Genomic DNA, 20,215 nt, shown 5'->3' with positions numbered 1-20,215 from the left:
GTTGATGTTGTAAAATTACAATATTATGCTGCTTTACACTCCCTTTAAAACATGTTTGAGGTTTTATATTGAAGCTGCCCAGCACTTAATAAAGGATAAAAAGGAGCTCCACTGTCACTGGTGTCAATTCATATACTTAATAAATGGATTAAAAGGAGCTCCACTGCCACTGGTGTTAATTCATATAATTGAACACACATACCGCTTAAATGCTTAAAATGAGTTAGAGCTAAAACTTTATCTTTAACTATTTCAAAAAAATACATACAAATAGGAGATTCTGCATTATGTGTACGTTTTTAGTTGATCTACTAGAGGTAATTTAGAAAATATAAATAGACATAAATCATATGATGATAATCAAACCAAATGAATTGGATAATATTGTTTTGGTTTAGGTTACATAATTATTGTATAATATGGTTTTAATGACAACACAAAAACACGCCTCTAAAGTGATAGCTTTATTTTGAAAGCGGAAAACGGAAATGCTTTTTTCTGTCAAATGGTAGCAAGATGGCGCTGCCCATGAAGAGGACACTGGTCGCTCTACACAGAGCCAGATGTAGCAGTTTGAAGGTACTGAGCCACTTAATTGCACTATACTTTATCAAACAGTCGATATGTAATCGAGGCAGCTCGTTGTTTTTAAGATTGCGATTAATGTTTAAAACTAGCTTTTTCTGAGAGAGCTAGCATAGCTAAAGTTAGCTAACGGTGAGAATGGAAATACATGAAGAAATATAACGTTTTACCTTATTGTATAAGTAATAACTGCCTTAATGATGAACAATGCTGCCAGGGGACATTTTCTACTTATAAGGACATTTTCGTTATTATGTTTAAATACTTTTATTTTGTGTCTGTAGTAACACTGGTACTTGATCGTGTCTGAATATTCCCTCCAGTTTGGTTCAGTTATATTTATTATGATTATCCAGTTATTTATAGCGTTGTGTACGTTTAGTTTCTCCCGTGCATAACAATATCTATTTTGTTTTATTTGTACAACATATATTTTGTATGATTTGTCACTTTGCGTTGGGCATAAATGAAGTTTCTGTCCTGTCAGAATGCCGAGGCGTCCGTGGACCTGCGGCCTCCCGGCCCGCTCTACCTGCCGGTCCGCACCAAGAAGCGCTACTTTGTCCCCCCTGCGGTGGGGCGGAAGGGCCATAAGCAGGAGAACCCGGAGGCCAAGGCCCGGGCGGCCGGCATCGTCATCAAGCAGCAGTACTTTGAGAGGCCCATCAACATCGCCTGCACCGGTAATCCAAGCGCTGTTTGTCCATCTCCACAGGAGCACATGAAGTTATTGTGTGTGTGAGTGTGTACGTGGATCAAATACAACTCATCAGACCGATGACAGCGATGATTTAAAGACCATCGAAAACTGAGTGGGCTCTACTCTCCAGCCACGCATTCCGTATTGTCTCCTCCGTTTGGAAGGTTCACACTAATTTGTATCCTTCCTGTTTGATGTCCGTACCAGCGGGAATCTTTGATCCCTACGTCCCCCCGGAGGGCGACGCTCGTCTGTCCACTCTGTCCAAAGAAGGCCTGAAACAGCGAACCGAGCAGATGCGACAGAGCGCTTCCTCGCAGCTAGCGTGAGAACACGTCTCCTGACTCCTCCTCCTCCTCCTCACCTTGTTTCAGCCGAAAACATCTCGGGAAAGCTTAATTTATTTATTCTGTGTTTGTTTCCTACAGGATCCGTAAAATCAAAGATCACGACTCTGAGTTTGCGACAAAGAGTTTTGCAGAGCGAGCTCAAGAAATCTTCACGGAGGCCCACGACGCGCTGACGCAGTAAGAAAATGACGCATCTCAGAATGTTACATTTGTTGAAGAAGTCGACTCAAGATGCCTTCAGCTCTGCTCCAAAGTAGGGAAGCGTTCCATAAAAAATAGCTTCATTTGACTTGAACTAGCTGGTTCTCAGATAATATCTGTGCTGACGTCCTTGTAGTGTAAAAGGACGTCAAAAAAAAAAGTGTTGTCATTTAACCAGAGGGTTGACGGTTTGATTCCCTTCTCACTCGGTCTTTGAGCAAGACGTAGCAATATGCAGGGTTCTATCAGAATGTCTCCGATTTAAAAGGCTTTTAAAGATTATTTATTTATTTTCTAGCTTTCTGACTCACAACAACGCTGCACATCATGTGACTGAAGGCGGGATTTGGGGAATTGACTGCTGTTTTTTCCCCCCGCAGGTTCAACAAGGAGAAGCTTCACTCCCTGGTGACGGAGCGGTGTTATCCCGTAAGCGGCTCCTCTTAATGTCGCCCGTTCCCGATCCACAACTTATTTCGGCGTTGACCCCCCCCCCCCTCCTCCCTCTGTCCCTCGAGCAGGAGATGACGAGGGGGAACCGCTACAAGACGATCAGCTGGAGGTTTGTGGAGTCCCTGGAGCCGCCCAAAGTGGTGCACGCCCGCTGCCCTGACATGGTAACCAAGGGCAACCTGTACGGCCAGGTGACGGTCCGCATGCACTCCAAACAGGTAGGACTGGGCCGTAGTGTGCAGAGCTTTTTTCCTCCAGGTTTGGGCGTCCTGTCCTTTTTTTAACGCTGCGTTTTTAAGTGCAAAGCGTCCGCGTTTCACAACTTAATTCAATTCAAGAGCGGTTTTCACACTCTGGATTTAGGTGACCTTGTGAAGGATGTTTGTGCGCTCGGTCGTCCCTTAGATTCTGGCCATCTACGACCGCTTCGGGCGCCTGATGCTGGGCAGCGAGGAGCAGTCGAAGGACGTCCTGGAGTACCTGGTGATAGAGCGACACCTCGTCAACCCCTACGGCCGATGGAGGCTGCACGGGAAGATCGTTCCGTCCTGGGCTCCGGCCAAAGACCCGATTATTAAGGTGACCCTCCGCGCCCCGCTGGCTGCCCACACGGATCTTTTAGCAGAAGGAGGAGGCAGCGATCCAAACCTAACTTACTGCCCGAAGGGATTTAAAAGGCTTTTATAACCAGCCAGTCCATACGTCACTTTAACAACCACGTTGTCAAAGTGTTTCAGGCTTTTCAGGATCATTTTCTCACGTTGTCAGAACATTATTTTCCTCTTCCTGTGCTTCATGAAGCTTTTATTCATCCTTTGCGTCTTCCTCTAAATTATCAGCTGTTTGGTTCCTGTCCAAAACCTGCAGAAGCCCAGATTTAATAAACTGTCTCCCCATCACATGCACACTGCCAATTTATTAGGTACACTCGTTAAGACGCATGGATTCATATACAACAATCCTGTCTTTTTATAGACAATGTAGATTAAACGGCACAGAACAACCCAAACTCTTTCATACTCAATATGAACAACTAGTGAGTCAATAAATCTCTGCTGAAGATCCTCAGTCATATTTGATCGTTTTTGACAAAAATATTCCCATGAACCTCGGAGGCAAGTGACTCGTTTCATGCCGCGTGATCTACGAAACTAAAGGGCCTCCGTAGAGAAGCAGGAGGAACAGGAGCTTTGGCTTTTATTTCATTTGGAGATGTTTATCTCCCGGATTAGTCTTCTTCCACTCGGTGACTTGGATTTAATTTAAAGAATGTTGAATTCTATATTTGTCATTTATTTATACTCCCAATTACAATGCTCCAGATATCTTGGCACTATATTTATCCTTATGGTTGAAATGCACTTATTGTAAGTCGCTCTGGATAAAAGCGGCGGCTAAATGACGTGTAATAATCTTACACTAAACCTCCTGAGGTTTGACTAATAGATTAATTTATGCTCCGACACCTGCTCATAACAATCTGTCCCGCCTGCTGAGACCAAGAGACGCATTAATAATATAATTCTATCTTTTCTCCTCCTCCAGACTCTCATGATTCCCGGGCCGGAGCTGAGGCCGGGACAGGAGTTCGACGCCCTCAACCACGAGGTTCCCAAACCCGAGGCGGTCCAGTGGAGCAAATAGGCCACAGGGGGGCGCCGCTCGCTCTCAGGCGCGGAGCCACACTGGGACTTTGTGAGCTCTCATGCGCCAAACGCAGAGTTTAGATTTCCGGCTGTGGCCGGTTAGTTCGGCCCGTTGGGTCGAACCTTCCTTTTTTAGAGGCTCCGATCTGTTTGAGAAGCAGCAGGTGAGCTTTTTGGGGGGGGGGGGGGGGGGGAATAATAACAGCGACTAAGTTATGAATAAAAGGAAGAGACGTCTAGAGATGAAGTGACTGGTTTATTTCCGTGATGAATATACTCTGTTGACCTCAAGAAATACAAAAACAAAGTGTCCCACCTGCGTCTCCTCATTCCAGTCCAGTATATTTCTGTTCATCGGATCGAGCTTTCATAGAAGATCTTTCACACAAAACAGAACATGGGCTGTTTCTTTATGCAAATCAAGGGATGTGTTACAATAATTTATTGTTTTTCCTTTTTACGTCAAATTACAGGACACTCAATCAAAAGACAAACAAACAGGCAACAATACTCAAAACTAGGTCAGTCGTTAGAGAAAAAAAAACTGGTGCAGGTTTTAAACAAAGCGATCGCTGAATAAGAAGAAAAATCCCCTGCTGTCTGGAACAGAATGACATTTAAAAAAAAGACACCTGACTTAATACAGTGACATTTAAATGAATTCTCTCCTTAGAGAATATTGTTAATGTTGTTATTCATTCTTCTAATGCTGATTTTAAAGACTTTGTCAAATATGGTCATCGCTGTTGTACATTGAAATGAAAGTGGCTCTTGATGTCCATTAACTAAGCTAATTTATTTAGCTTAATTTATTTCTAATAGTAAATTTATCTTTGACTAATTTAAAACATGTGAGTATGTTGTCACATTTTATTTAAGGGTGTAATTCTTGAGTTTATGGTGATTTTATGTATTCATTCGTTTCTTTAAGTACTGGAATGTTATTACGTAATTGTGAATGAATTATTAATCAGAGCATCATCATAACCACTAAATTGGCCACTTAAGCAAACAAGTATGCATAGTTTCATCAATATTTTAATACATAGAACACATAAATGTAAATAGACATCTAGTGCTTCACACTAAACTCATTCTTTTACTTTGAAAAATGATTAGTCTGAGTTTAGTCCATTAGGCCCTGGGCCATATTTTGTTATTATGATCAGTTTTTAGCTCAAGTTTTTTGTGACTGGTTCATGTTAAATGTGATTATTGTCACCTAAACACAAAGACACACAAAAACATCTCCATTTTAAAATGAGGGGGGTAGAAGCGGGAAGAAAAGGGACTTCATCTAAAAGCCTCAAGACGCCCATCAGCCAAGAAAAGTCTGTCCGTGTGTCCTTGTCTGGTTTAGTGAAGGACGTCCAGCACGGCGGCTTCTGCTGAAACAGGACTTCTTGTCGCTCCAGTTCGCAAAGCCAGTTAGGTCCCGCCCATGGAGTCTTCTTCTTCATCGTCGGATGGTCCAAAGTCCAACTTGAAATAAGAACGTTCTGTCCAGGATGAGCGCTTATTGGAGCCCGGTGAGCAGATCCTGGACTCCGTAGAGACAAAGCTCCCCCTCGACCATCGAGTTTTAGATCACAAGTCAGACGGGAACACAAACGCCTCGGCGGCACATTCTGCGTCGTCCTCCTCCTCTTCCTCGGGAATATTCTCGGGCTCCCACGTGAAGACATCCGTGGCGTTGTCCGTGAAGGAACCCGATTGGCTCAGTCTCATGTCCCAGGGACACATCGCATCCCGCCGGCACAGGTTCTGTTTGGTCTCGTCTATCTGCTCTGTGCTGGTGTCTGCTGGGCCGTCTTCAACACACAGTGGCCCCTGGTTCTCTGGGACTTCTCCTTCCTCAAGGTTGGGTATATAATCTACGCTCCTGGTTGAGGTTTGTTGACCATCAGACTCCCACAGATAAACACCTCCCCGTGTGCTATCTTGCCTTTGGAGAACCTTTGGTTCTTCTGTCTCCCAAGGACAAACATCTCCCACAATCTTGTCTAGCTTTTGGAGAACCTTTGGTTCTTCTGTCTCCCAAGGACAAACATCTCCCACAATCTTGTCTAGCTTTTGGAGAACCTTTGGTTCTTCTGTCTCCCAAGGACAAACATCTCCCACAGTCTTGTCTAGCTTTTGGAGAACCTTTGGTTCTTCTGTCTCCCAAGGACAAACATCTCCCACAGTCTTGTCTAGCTTTTGGAGAACCTTTGGTTCTTCTGTATTCCAAGGACAAACGTCTTCCCTCGACGTTCCTTGTCTTTGTAAGTTTGCTTTTGATATTTCTGTTTTTACTGCCTCTGCGCGAACTGCGTCTTGCCTCAAATGACTCTCAGGTGTTTTGGGAGTCTGTGGATTTCCTGATTCTGGTTCAGCACTATCCCATGGACAAACATCTGCTGGCCTTTCCAGTCCTTTTGAGAAGATGCTGGTTGCTGTGGTTTTATCGGATTCCCAGGGACATATGTTTTCTTTTGTTCTGTCTTCCCCATTAGTCTGCAGAGAAGAATCTCTCAAAGGCGAAGTACCTTTTTGTGAGCCTGCCGGTTTGTCTTGATGTCCAGTCTCCCGGGGACAAATGTCTACCTTGATGTTTATTTGTGTGTTTGAGCCTATATCAGTTGGCTCGTTGTTCTCCTCATCCCAAGGACAAATGTCTCCTGTGAATTTAGGGGGATCAGGGAAATCCCAGGGACAACTTTCTGCTGCCTTGGACATTTGTTTCCCCAAATGCAGGATAGGGTATTTTGCATGGGGCTTATTACTTAAAATGTCCTTTGACACCCCCAGGTGGACGGCAGGTTTCATGACCTCTTGACGAAGAGGCACAGACAGCGTCCCCTTGATCTCCAAAGGATTTAGGTTTTCATATACAACTTCAGCCTTGTCCTCAGCCTCCCAGGGACAAACATTAGTAAATTCACGATCTTGCTTCACAGAAGGTTGGGGACTTTCCACAGTCTCCCAGGGACATACATCTGCCAGAGGTTTCAACGGCCGAGGTCCTTGTGAGTCTCTCGACGTGTTCGTATAATAAATAACTGGAATATCCTGTGATTCCCAAGGACACGCCTCAACACGACCACTTCCTCGCCTGCTCCCAGCCCCTTGCTCTTGAGGATCCCTTGGACGTACGTCAGGTGCCTGAGATTCCCAAGGGCAGACGTCGGCTTTGATGCTCTGCTGCTTCTGGAGCCCTTCCTGGGCAGCACCAGCTCCATCCCATGGACACACGTCTTTGTTGGCAGCACTGCGGACCAGTGTGATTCGATTACTTGCTCTTCGGTGAGTTGAAGGAGTTCTGCAGCTGCTAATGGTTTCCCAAGAACTGATACTGCTACGCCTGCTGTTCTGCCTCGATAAAAACACATTTTCACAAGTGGCATCCCTTTGCGCGTCGTCCAGGTCCCACGGGTAGACGCCCGACTTCACGGCGGCAAGCCTCCTGGGGCTTCTGTCGGTAGAATCCCCGGAAGAAAGTCTGACCGCATTCTGTTTCACGAGACACGGTTTTTCCACCGCTGTCATGCTTCTTTTCTGCAATGGCTTCTTTTCCTTGCTGGGACGTCGACTCGTTCTCCTCGATCTCGGCATTGTGCAAGTGCTCTCCGGACTTTTCTGTGGAACGGAATCCTTGAACTCATTTAAACTCCCCTCCTTGCTGGACCGGCTTCCGCTGTCAAAGGATCCCATGACTGCTTTCACAGCGAGCCACTTGGTGGTGGTGGTGGTGCCGCGGAAGGAGAAGACGCGCTGATCCTTCGTGACCTGTGGTCTCGGAGTGCCTGGTGCGCTCGCAGACACACAAACCTGTGGTTTCGGGGAGTCATTCTCCCCCCTGTCCTCTGAAGGGTTCTTTTCTACGGATGGGAAATGGTCCCAGGGACAGACCAGCGCTTCTGGCGATTGTGGCCCTTTGTCGGAGCCGTCCTCGAAGTTTGCGTAGGTGACATGTTTCTGGTTCTTGTCCCCCGATTGTTCTTGAGCCATCTCCCAAGGACAGACCTCGGCCTTGTCAAATGACTCCAGCTGGAGAGCGCTCCTTGTCTGCTCACTAATGGAAATGCTCTGCCGGGACCTGGACACCACTGTTTTGGATCTGCTAACCTTCGGTAAGTTCTCCATCGAATGGGTGGTGGCTGAGGTCAGACTCCAGGACTTATGGAGCCTGGTGTGATCAGGGTGCAGGAGATTGGTATCGATTGACAGATTTTGGGCACTGGCTGACTTGCAAACTCCTGGCGGGATATCCAAGGAATCCGTCTCCGATTGCGAAAACCTCTTCATGGAGTCTTCCTTCAACGCGGGGTCACACAAGGGGTGGTCTCTTTCCCTGACATAGTGATGATCGCTTTGGGACTTGCGCATCGATGGGGATTTTATGGAACTCTTGTAACCGATGCTGACAATGTCCGGGGTTCTCCTGAAGGACTCTGATTGGTTCGCACTCATCCTGCTGTGGAAGGACCCGTCTCTGTCGTCGCGGCTGCACCGCCGGCTCATGCTTTCTGGGATCTCAGCAATGCGTCTTATAATGGATCTTCCCAATGCACAGCGAGAACTTCGCTTCTTTGACAGATGGGGGTTGTTTGCGGTCATCTTTTTGGTCTTGTGGACTTCTAACTGGGCATATAACTTCCTCAGTTCATCCTGGTGCACATGAAGGGGGGAGAGAATGGATGAAGGGATTGAGTGAATGGTTGAGGGAGAGGAAAACATATGGAGAGTAACAAGTCAGATGAGAGGTAACAGACAACGTTCCCATGTAAGAAGACCACCGTTTAGGATAAAGGGTTTATAATGCAAATGTTCATTCTAACTGTTGATTTATTATTTAAATTACTTTTAAGATCTTTTTAAGTGAGTCTACAACTGATCACGACTGACATTTAGGGACATTTATTTTCCTCATATTTAAATGTGATCTTGGGAATTTCCTCCACATTTTGTAAATTACATCCTGATGCGAAGTGATAACATCGTTCTGAGAGTACAAGAGAGTTTACCCGAAAGTCCTCCGGGTCCATTCCAGTGTGCTCGCTCCACGCAGAGTGGAAACTGCTGTTGAGGTACGAGCCGGAGCGCCGCAGGTCCACCTCCTCTTCGTACACCTCCGCCGCGATCTCCGCCCTCCCCGGCTTGGACACGTAAAGAAACTGTGGAGGAGACACAGGGGGAAAAAGACACAGGCTGGTTGTTGGCAGTATAGAACGTTCAGGTACACTCAAGTTCACGGGGACATTATTTGATGGATTATCCCAGAATCTTAGAAAAGATTCACCAAAAGAAAACAACCTCCCAACTTCACCCCTTATTCCAGCCCGAGAGGCCGCGAGTACCTTGGGAACGAAGAGCAGGGCAAGCGTCATGGTGATGGTCACATGAGTGTGCGTGAAGGACAGCAGCAGCATCCAATCAGGATGGAGAGAGGGAAAAGTGAACCTGAGGGAAAGCACAAAATTCCGTCACACATGTTGATATATTATTTAAATGTTTTGCTGGCTCCTGGGCCTTCTGAGGACCTCTACCTGAACAGATGAAAGAGGGAGGACAGAAGCAGCTCGTTGTGGATGGCGATGCCCATGTAGCGAGGCTCGTGGAAGGCCGAGGGAACCGGCCTCACGGCGCTCCACAGGGAGCTCCCCCAGCACAGGAACAGAAGCTCGGCTGAGGAGAGCGAGGTCAGAGGTGAGGCGTTAAAGCCACTCAGCTGCGGTTGTGTGCGCACAGACTTCCTGTTGCAACAAAGGATCATTTTGAGAAGGTGTAGGCGTGCTCACGATGGGTGTTACCTTTTAAAACAACCCCCCCTTTGGACGTCGCCTTTTTCACTGATCTACACAGTGACTTTTGTGAGAACAATGTTGGCTTTTCCTCCGTCCAGGAGGCCTGGTTTTTTGGTTTGGTTTGTCTTGTTTGTCAGAAGGATTTCAGAGAAACTGATGACCAGATCTCCGTGACATTTGGAGGAGGAACCCATGACATTTAAAAGTGGAGCCCAATCAGGGCAGGACTTCTATTTTGGGGCATGGCAGTCTGTGCTCTTCTTTTACTGGGAGAAATTATTGATGAAGATTTGACTCAAATTGTAATAAATGTTACTAAATTTGTCCAGTAAGGATAGGAGAGTAGATTACAAAAGATGAACCAAACATTACTGATTTCAACGTAAGAATTTCATGACCATTACTTGAGGTAAAAATACACGCAAATTCAGTTGATTGAGAAATAAGTAAAAACAGAAATAACGGCACTTTTGGAGGAGCGGACCCATGAGCCCAGGTTCTGTAAAGAGTCTCCTTTCTGCAGAGCTGCGACCCACCCACAGCCATCATGTAGTCCCAGCGGTCCACGTGGCACAGGTTGAACCCCTGGCCGTCCCACGTGCTGGTCCCCACGAACACCGGGATGTTCCTGTCGCGGTTCTGCAGGACGCCGACCGTCCACGCGCACAGGAACCAGCTGACCGTCATCAGCATCACTCCCAGAATCCTCAGCAGGTGCAGGCCCGACATGTAGGGCACCCGCTGGGCCGTGCGTGAGAGGAACACCTTCAGGACCCTGCCAGGAGTTTATCATATAATGGCACATTAGAGGATCCTTTTCCAGTAGCATAGAACTAACCAGTCAGGTGTGCACCTTTTGATTCTTTTGAAAGTGTTTTAATATCATTAAATGTTTATTGCAATGTTAAGTGCGTTTGCAGCAAGTGTGATATTTGTATAAATGTGCAGCACACACTGTTTGAAATAACAGCTGGAATCATTGTTGGATGTTTCTGTGACATCTAAAATGAAGCAAACCTACCTGTACATTTTCAGAGTGACCGTCCCGTAGACGATGGAGAAGCCGAGCATTCGGACCCAGCGCAGCAGGATACACCTGAACGTACTCGGCTTGAAGTACATGATGAACACCTGCAGGGAGAAACAGGGACATGCTGCTCATGCTGCCGTTGTGGAGAACCATAAAACTTAGGCTTGATGCAGAATCTGGAGCATCTGGTGCTGATGGATACCCTTAATATTACTACTACTAACACGGTCTGAGATTCTAGAGCAAACTACTAAAAGCTACTGTGGCTACGATAATTCTCATCAGCATCAATAGACGGAAAGGTATTCTGTCAGAATAAAACACACGTTTCATGTTAGATGTTAGATTTGGTCCCATTCACTGGATTCTAGGCCCGGTAGGCCCGGTGTAATCCAGGATTTAAAGCTCCCGCTGCAGTTGACGATCTTCGTCGCTGGAGCCTCAGCCGGAGCCTCGGACGTAATTTATGTGTATAAATGTGCATAATGCAGTCCACTGTGCACTATGACGGTTCTCCAGACCAACGCCAGCAGGTGATCTGTTTGTAGATGAAACGGCCGCCCGAGCACAGCGCCCCCCCCGCCGAGATGAGAGGGTGAACTCTGACCTTTCGTCTGGGACGGTCTGAGGTGCACTCAGGTGTGTGGGCTGCTTCCTTTGAATTACTACAAACTAAATCTCTCTCTTCCTGCAGTCCTTCCTCCTCAGTGCCGGGTAAATGTCCTCTGGCTCGTCCAGGACGTTGTCCTCAGGTGAGCTTTGCATTCCTCGGTGGTCTTGGTTTTGTCACAGATCGCTCTCGTATGTCAGCAATTCATTATAAATAGAAAATGTATATTGCTTTTCATAAAATGAAATGGAGATATTTAGAAATGGTGCCACCAGAACATGTTCACACATCTTAAACTAATCAATGGTCAATAACTCCAGCAGCAGGGAGGGCTCGTATCGTATCTACGTTAACGGCCCATTAATTGGCCATTAAAAAGATTGATTTATGATAACTGTCGACGACCTAAACCCGCCCGACCCACTTCCCCCCCCCCCTTCGCTCACCCCCGCTCACCCCCCACAAATGGTCCATTATGAAATAATCCGCGGCGCCGTGCAGTGATCTGTAAAGAGCTCTAAGCTGTGACACTCACCGGGAAGTAGAGGAGCAGAGAGCCGAACAAGATCATCTCCAGCAGCAGGAGGCCCGACGCCCGGATCCTCTGAAGGGGGGGGGGGAGGGGTTACGGGACGGGGGGGCAGTTAGGAGATAAAGAAGATGTGGTGTTTGCGGAGAAGTTGAATCCTGATGAATATGATCGAAGCCCAAACCCGGGGACTCACGCGGCTGCGGCGGTGCCTGTAGGCCACCAGCATGCTGACGAAGATGAGGAGCATGAAGACGCCCTGGACGGCCAGCACGCCGGCCCTGAGGAGCCAGGCCTCCTGCACCCGGCAGGGGGCGCCGTCCTGGCAGCTCCCGCAGCCCGGCCAGCACGGGAGGCAGATGGGCATGTTCGGGTAACACGTACCGCCGTCGCTCCGGTTCGCGGCGCCGCCATCTGCATCGACACCCACGCAGACCCACGTGAAGACACCTCGTGTGCATGCGACATAGAGCAGGTTCACGCCTCTGAAGGGAGCGCTTTCTCTCGTTTATTATGAAATCAACTCAGGTGACCGGAAGCGGGTTTGAGTCCTCGGGTTCATGGAAGTAAGGCGTGGAAATGGCAGAACGGATGACGGGAGGCGAACCCCCTGATGGGGAGGAGATACTCTGGCGGAGTGATGATGGCGCCCGCGAGGCGGCGGAGGTTACCTGTCGAACCCACCTGAGTCTGGAGGGGACGTCTCCGGGTCGTAGTAGCCCTCCTTGCAGCGGCAGCAGTACTGACCCAGTTGAAAGCCCTGACCCGGACTCGGTACGCACTGCCAGAAACACAGACGGCATCCGGATTAGTCTGTTTGTTCCTGTTTGGGAGCGTTTCAGAGTAACAAGGACAACAAGAGCAAACCGAGCGTTTCCACAAGTTTCCACTGGTTTTTATAGATTATTATACAACGCAAAACAATTAATCAAACTAAAATGACAATAGCTGCTGTGACCTGAGATAAGACATGATGACCCTTTGTTGCATTATTACACAACGGATCCCTTCAGCAAACACCACTTCATCACAGGGTTCCACCACTAATCGAATATGTATCTAATGTTCTCCTGCACATGGTAGCGTTCATTTAAGAACTTTCTTTAAACTTTTAAGAAATTTACCATATTTGTACAATTTCCGTTGACATTTTTTAGCTAGCATGAGAACTCTGGAGGTTTACATAAGTTCATTGCTGTTTATTGACTTTCTAAAATGTTTTATGGACCCCAGAGCAGTGGTTGAAGCAGCTTTGGACCAAAAGAGGGGGTCAATTTATTCTCTCTTACTCTGTCGCTCTGATGCTAGCTTCAATTTAGCTTTAACACACACACACACACACACTTGGATGCTCTGTGTGTTAATCTAAGTTAAAAGCTAAATGGATACATAATGCCTCGACTGAAAGCATTATCCTCTTCTAGTGCAATTCTGTTCCCAAGCGCGCACACACACACACACACACACGGACTGGCTTCGTACATATGTATACACAAACCCTCGTCCCCTGTGTGAGACACTCAAAGACTTAATGGCGACATGGACATGGATGTGATATGAATTATACCCAGCCGGAAACTTAATTCGCGTCTCAATTCATCCGGCGATCAGAGCGCGTCGGTGGCTTTCGGTGGAAATGTCGTGAAGATGAGCACCGGGCGCCCTCGGCTGTCATTGTGGTGCAGAAGAGGGCTGAGTGTGAGAAGTGGACGTAATAAGTCACACGTTGGTTTGTGGGCCGCCGTTATCCAGCCTCGAGTTTCACAGTTTTTCCGTCGCCATGTTGTTTTGTTCGCCACCGTTGAAGTGAAATGTTAAGGAGTGAAAGAGAGTCTCCAGTAGAGACCTGTCAATCGCAGTAGGCTTTACTGAAGGTGTAACCGACCATTAAAGGAAATGTAGAAAGACGTAAATATGACGCTTGTGTGTGACGCTATTTTCTGTCTCCAGTAAACTCTAAAATCGTTTTACCGACTCAAATGCTGTTCATAATCTGTGTCATTGATTAAAAATGATTAACCCACAAAGAGTAAAAGACTAAAAATGTAGAATGTGACCAGGCGCACATGAAGCTAACGGCGCTAACCGCCAAATGAACGCGCTACAGAGCGGCGGGAGCTAACGGTAGACTAACGGTAAGCTAACGGTGGGCTAACGGTGGGCTAACGCTAACAAGGCCCTAAAAGTCAACGAGGCGAGGTCTAGAAGACCAGACTAGAGGACGGAGGGAGGGTGACGGTCCTCCTCTGTGTCTTCACACGGATAAAAGCCCTCTGCCGCTTAATTTTACCGTCAGAATGTTGAATAAAGCTCCTTTAGTTAATAAGTGGGCTTTGTCCGCTCACGTGGACTCGTTTCAGACGGGTGGGACGGGACAAACCGGGTGGATTTGGGTCGCATTCATTTTTTGGGACTGTTCTTCTCTTGTGTTTCAGACCTCGCGGGCGCATAAAGGAGGAAGTATGTCAGCGCGCTGGATTATCGGCGTAATCCATCAGATCATCCCGCTGCCCGCCACCCAGCGCATCCATCTCCAAATAGACGGCTGAGATAAAGGGTGAAGGATTGGGTCTGCACAGAGGAGGGAACGCTAAGAGACGGGTGGAGGTGAACGTGTGAAAACGTGGATAAAGGATAAAAGGCAACAAAAAAAATGAGCACAGACAGAAAGAGCTTAAACCGTTTTCAGAGGTCACAAACAGCAGAGAGTTCACACCAAAAAGTCACAGACGATGAGTTCGAGAGTTTAAACTGATTAAACGCGTCTACTTTTGAATTAAAAGGGAACAGTTGGGTTCAGTGACTCTACTTAAGTGTATTGTACTAATTCCACAAACAAAAACCAGAAGAAAGAAACTTTATCCATCTCAGCAGCTCTCTCTCTCTCTCCCGAATGTCAGCATTAACTCCATCACAGAAGAGCCAGCCAAGTGTGGTTGGTTATTGCCAATCCTCTATAGTAATCCTTCATAGTAGACCACATCATTTGTCCATTCTTGGACACAGGTCCGATCTTTTCGCTTTACCTCCATGGTGGTTCGGTTGCACTGGTGAGTGTCTGCAAACCAGCCGTCTCCGGTGGCACATTGGTCCAAGTCGATGTCCTGAATGTTGACGTCCACGCGGATCACACCTCTGACACGCACACACACACACACACGCACACACACACACAGAGGAAGGAGGTTCACACATGTGAGTCAGAGTAAGGAAATAAAAATCACCCAGATTGTGATCAGACTCTTTGGAATAATCTACTTGTCTGTCCTCTAAGTGGAGTCCCTCTCAAATGTCTTTGAGAGCTTTGTTAATTCAAACATTTTGCTTATTTCACATTTGTCTGAGTGCTGGACAGAAGGTCACATGAACCAACGCTGAACTAGAACAGCAGGTAATAATGCTGAATAATGTCGATGTCAGCTTGAAAGCTTTTATCCTTTTCACGCAAACAAAAAGAGCATCTTTGAGACTCGCTTACAAGTTATCCTATACATATCTTTTATTGGCAGTGAAGAAAACTCTAGTTTACTCTCACAATAATCAATCAAAATCGATGGATGACCCTTTAGGGCCATAATGTGCTCATTAATGTGATGATATGATAGTAACAAGAAGCTTTGCAGTTGGTCGCAAATTTAAAATAAAATAAAAATCAGTGCATCAAAAACTGGTGCATTAAAGATAAAAGAATTAACAATTCATTCTAAATTCATTCAGCATGTTGCTTCGTTAGAGTGCGATTGGGATGATTTTGTCTACAAAAACTAAGGGCGATGACGTCACATCATTGCACGAACTGTCAACGTATCATCATTCAATAATGCAATAATGCTTAATAACATGGGGCCAACTGGGGCCAAAAGCTGGCATTCGCCTGCGTTTTCTTTGTGCGCGAGACCTAACCTGAACTCGGGCGTCAGGTCGGGCTTGAGGCCGTAGAACGACGTGGACAAGGTGAGCATCCAGTCGGACAGGAAGAGTCCATCCTCGCAGTCGAGGAACGGGCTGCCGCCCCACCGCACCCCGCTGCGATCGGTCACGTAGCTGTCGCCCTGCCTCCACTTGGGCGTGTCCAAGGTGCTGAGGTCGTTGAGAAGCACCCGCTTGGACAGGGCCGCCGCCGGCCGGTTGGACTCGGGGAACTTGAGGCTTCGGAACCAGCTGTCATCGGGTGCCGGGGCGGGCGGGTGCAGGCTGTCCCAGGCCTTGGACAGGTCCTGGAGGATGATGGTTTGCACCTTGGCCGTCGGGTTGCGCGAGGCGCAGAGCACCAGCTGCGGCGCCGGTGACGTCGGGTCGGCGTCGAAGGTGAGCAGGGCGCGCCGTATGAGCAGGTCGGCCTCCATGAGGGCCCGAACCAGGGCGTGGTACCACTCCATGTCCTCCTGCACGGTGCTCTCCCGCAGGTCACTGGCCTGGAAGATCATGTTGAGGAAGTTGGCCGTGTTGGCCAGCGCGTCCAGAGCCGGCCGCAGGGGGGCACCGAAGCTGGCGGGCAGCGATCCGGACATCCCGGGCGGGCTGTAGGCCCGCGAGCAGCGGGCGGCCTCCAGAGCCGACGCGTCTCTGGTGTACAGGAAGGTCTCTGCCGGTGACCAGTCATCCTCCTCCTGCGTGGGGGCTTCTGGAGGCGGCAACGTAGGTCCGAAGGTACTAGAGGGGGAGACCTTTGCGGTGCTGTTCGCCAACAAGTCGGTGCTGTTGTCCGCGCCCACCGAGGGTCCAGGTGCGATGCCTGGTGTCACCTGCGCTCTGAGCAGGGCTGGGATCAGAAGGAGAAGCCAAACAGGTCCCATCCTGAGTTTAATCCAAAGGTCACACTCCTACGAAACCTTCTTTGTTGGTGCTTGACTCCTTTTGCACTTCCCTTGAGGATGAAATAAAGAGACGTCACATGTTGGCGCGGCTCGGACTTCCTTCATCTTCACATCAGCGAGGTGTCGGGGAGCAGCGCGGCCACTCGGTCCGCGGCGCGCTCACGCTCACACGGAGAGGTGATGGTATCCGCGGGTCCCTGGTGGGGGTGTTTGTGATTAAAGGAGGAGGAGGAGGCGTGGAGCAACCCCCCCATCTCCGCTGCGTGTCCGTGTGTCTCTCGCGCCTCGCGGTGCCGCTCAAGTCCCGATTCTTCTGTCGCAAAGCCGGCAGCCAAAAGCTGCGGAGCAAAGCAGCGTGCGCAAGGAGGAGGAGGAGGAGGAAGAGGAGGAAGAGGAGGAAGAGGAGGGGAGGGAGAGAGAGGCCTCAAAGTTGAGGGATACACATGTTCACCTGTGAGGAGGAGAGAAGTGTGTCGTAGAGATGGAGGGATGGAGACACACTCTCCTCTCCTTCTGCCCATCTGTTGCTCCAAAGAGCCTCCTGCCATCTGACGGAGGCTCGTGATGCTCGTCCATCCTCCCTCCCTCTCCCACCGCTCCCTCCTCCCCTCCCTCTCCTTCATCCACCCTGTGCCTCCGTAACGACGGGGACGTTTACCAGTGCTGAAAGGTGATGAGAGTGGTACATCTGTTGTGTGTGTGTGTGTGTGTGAGGGGATGATGCAGTCACAGATGAGGGTTAAGCTCTGCTGCATTGGAGCGTCCATCAAGAGTCCCCCTGCTGAACCAATGGATGGATGGATTAACCCCCCACACGCACACACCCCCATAGATGCAGCACATCGACGCACATACATTGTTAAAGATATTTAAAAAATACAGCGTCAACACAAAAAAAAGCTCTTCCTTACATTTTGGTCAGTTGTTTTTTGCACTGTCAGGGAATTCCCCTGCTTCAGTGTGTGTGTGTGTGTGTGTGTGTGTGTGCACGCGCAAGTGTGTGTGCAGATCAGCATACACTGACTTCATGTTTGTGTGTTTGCACCAAAGTCTGGATGAGCGAGAGATGCTGCATGAAAAGCGTGAAAAGAAAAAGAAACACAGGGAAGAGAGAGAGAGAGAGGGGGGCGAAAAGCGTGCTCACTCCAAGGAATGATGCAGGCAAGAATCCTTGTTTTGGTGTCCATGGCAACCAGTTTTCGACAAGCTGCCTGCCCCACACACTTCCCTCCTTCCCCTCAGACCGACACACACACACGCACACACCCACACACACACACACACACACACATACACACACCACTCCCACCCAGATACTTCACTGCAACAGCGCTGCAGTTAATCCTGAGGAGGACTATAAAGTGTGTGTGTGTGTGTGTGTGTGTGTGTCGCCCCGTGCACATGTAGCGCTGCAGTGTGATCGTCACAGGAGAACATGCAGTGTAAAGATGAGTTAAACGCAACATGAGTCTCCATCTTCACTCCTCTCTCAGAGTCCGGCTTTGTTTCTACTCCAGATGTGTATTTGGCCCCGCCCACTTTCACCAAAAGTACTGTTAGGAGTTGTGAACAAATCTGCATGAATAGGAAGTGCTGGCAAACAAAGACTTTTGATCCGGGTTTGGTAAATATAATCTGACAATTAAAACAGAACCTTTTTTACCGGTTTTGAAAGAAATTAAACTATCCAACACATTCAGTCAATGAGCATGAACTTCAAACATAGGTTCCCTCCTGGTTTCAGATGGTTTCCACCTGTTACATCTTTTCACAATAAGTTAGGCTTGGACAACAAAATGTATTGTGATGTTTAGTGACCTTAAGTCGACTGACTACCAACGACTGTAATAACCAACCAGTCCTAGAAAGAGAAAATGTGAAAACAGAGGAAATATTCAGTTCTTCTGCTCCTCTTTTTTTCCCTTCGTTGCTTTTTCCCATTAAAGCCAAACAAATTAACATTTATCTTAAAATGACACAAAAATGCTTTAAGATGCGATCAGATGCGCAGGACGTCATCGACCCAAACGTGAAGCGCTGCAGCGATATTTAAACGGCGGTGTAATGCTAAAGCTGCATGCTGCCGACCTCTGACCTCTGGGCTGCGTCACATCAAAATTCAGCTCTGCAGGGCGGGTTGTCACTTTGATTACTCAACATAAACCTGTATTAGCAAATAGTGCCTTCTTCTCTGTGGCTTACATATGGACACACACACACAATGATACACAACCCATCATTGTGAGGATGCTCATTGACATAATGCGTTACGTAACCGCAGACCCCGACTTTCACCATCACGACAAACCTGAACCTGAATCTATTTCTAACCCAAACCCTCCAACAAGCCTTTCAAAGTGTGTCCCAAAGTGAGTCGTGAAGCTGCTATTGGTCCTCACAAAGACGGTTGTACAAACACACACACGTACATTTGGGATTAATGGCCCTACATGCACTCTCCCATCATTATCTGTACCCAACAGCTGCATCATCATCCTTCACTGCTGTGTGGCCGGCAGCGCCATCTGGTGGCGGCACGGCATTAATGCAACACTCCAGGTAAGTGTTGTTGTTGTTGTTGTTAAGACTCACTGCTGGCCGCTGTCTATCTGAGCTTCATGCAGTCTCAGCAGGTCAAAGGTCAGCTGTGTCCCCTCTGGGCCGCGCAGCACCTCAAAAGAATAAGAAGCCCAGAAAATAATCTTGTAAGAAATATGGAAGTAATTTACCAACATTTCAATTTGACAACATGAATTGTGTGTGATACTCTGAATACTCACAATACTCTGAATACTCACAATTCTCTCAGCGGTCCATCGTGACTTTTAGTACCTGTAAAAACGTTGCTCTACTTCCCATCATGCAGTGCGGTCTGACATTAGACTTTGTTTTCTCCATCACGCTGCGGGGAGTCACTTTTGTTCAAAGGCCGAGTGTCTCACGAGTGAATAAATAAATGATATTTGTGTTGCATCAGAAGCGTTTGTACAAAATGGAGGACTTGAGGGTTCCTGCCTCAGTCTTTATTACATGTGCAGAAAGATGGTTTTGATTCCAGAAACAAAGAACAAGAAGGACCATTTCCAAACCTCTGACTTCACTGCAGCAGGGTCCGGTTCTGCAGGAACGTACTGGAAACGACTATCAGCAGCTTCTGAGGTCAGTGGACACAAGCTGATGGACGGGAGTCGACCCATCGACCCTGTGACCAGTGCACAGACAGTGAAGTCCACGGCTCCAGTGGAGCTGGAACCTTTCCTCTCCATCATGGACATCTCAAAAGGTCCCCTTGGCCAATTGGTTTCGGCCCCAATCGAGAAACCAATGGCGTTCACTGTATGTCCTTTGTATTAAGGAACTTTGATTTTTTTCATTCTCATTCGCCTCACCTTCCCTCCGGCGGGTCCTGCAACACGTCCTGAGAGAGGAGAAGCTGGCCTCCTGGAGGAGGAGGAGGAGGAGACACTGCTGCTGCTGAGCTCTCCTCCTCCCTCCGGAGCTCCGGTCT

At 48.0% G+C, this 20,215-nt stretch overlaps 2 protein-coding genes across 3 annotated transcripts; one reads left to right on the top strand and one right to left on the bottom strand.

Annotated features, from left to right (window-relative positions):
• The first annotated feature begins 457 nt into the window (after positions 1-457).
• On the top strand, positions 458-4,104 carry mrpl45 (mitochondrial ribosomal protein L45). Its single transcript, XM_037472138.2, has 8 exons — positions 458-579; positions 1,073-1,268; positions 1,493-1,610; positions 1,714-1,812; positions 2,217-2,265; positions 2,358-2,507; positions 2,695-2,868; positions 3,835-4,104. The coding sequence occupies exons 1-8, from the start codon at positions 517-519 to the stop codon at positions 3,931-3,933; spliced, it is 948 nt and encodes a 315-aa protein (XP_037328035.2). The 5' UTR covers positions 458-516; the 3' UTR covers positions 3,934-4,104.
• Positions 4,105-4,328: 224 nt separating this feature from the next.
• gpr179 (G protein-coupled receptor 179) lies at positions 4,329-19,760 on the bottom strand. Of its 2 annotated transcripts, none has more exons than XM_037471846.2 (11): positions 19,300-19,760; positions 14,917-15,025; positions 12,575-12,671; positions 12,087-12,304; positions 11,897-11,965; positions 10,743-10,852; positions 10,258-10,496; positions 9,464-9,602; positions 9,275-9,377; positions 8,942-9,091; positions 4,329-8,585 (listed from the first exon to the last, which is right to left on the bottom strand). In XM_037471846.2, the coding sequence occupies exons 1-11, from the start codon at positions 19,440-19,442 to the stop codon at positions 5,523-5,525; spliced, it is 4,440 nt and encodes a 1,479-aa protein (XP_037327743.2). In that variant the 5' UTR covers positions 19,443-19,760; the 3' UTR covers positions 4,329-5,522. The 2 variants fall into 2 exon arrangements, with proteins under 2 accessions (XP_037327743.2, XP_037327740.2); XM_037471843.2 differs by lacking the exon at positions 19,300-19,760 and adding an exon at positions 15,794-17,930.
• Between the last annotated feature and the right edge of the window lie 455 nt (positions 19,761-20,215).

The sequence above is a fragment of the Pungitius pungitius genome, chromosome 9 (genome assembly GCF_949316345.1).
Source record: "Pungitius pungitius chromosome 9, fPunPun2.1, whole genome shotgun sequence".
In the NCBI taxonomy this organism is placed as follows: domain Eukaryota; kingdom Metazoa; phylum Chordata; class Actinopteri; order Perciformes; family Gasterosteidae; genus Pungitius; species Pungitius pungitius.
This window is presented reverse-complemented; position numbering and strand designations above follow the sequence as displayed.

Coding starts and splice junctions, on each gene's coding strand:
- mrpl45 (XM_037472138.2), top strand. CDS start 517: ATGGCGCTGCCCATGAAGAGGACACTGGTCGCTCTACACAGAGCCAGA. Junction 2,266..2,357: donor TGACGGAGCGGTGTTATCCC/GTAAGCGGCTCC, acceptor TCCCTCGAGCAG/GAGATGACGAGGGGGAACCG. Junction 2,508..2,694: donor TCCGCATGCACTCCAAACAG/GTAGGACTGGGC, acceptor GTCGTCCCTTAG/ATTCTGGCCATCTACGACCG.
- gpr179 (XM_037471843.2), bottom strand. CDS start 16,686: ATGGGACCTGTTTGGCTTCTCCTTCTGATCCCAGCCCTGCTCAGAGCG. Junction 15,026..15,793: donor GACCTGACGCCCGAGTTCAG/GTTAGGTCTCGC, acceptor TGTGCGTGTCAG/AGGTGTGATCCGCGTGGACG. Junction 12,305..12,574: donor GACGTCCCCTCCAGACTCAG/GTGGGTTCGACA, acceptor GTGTCGATGCAG/ATGGCGGCGCCGCGAACCGG.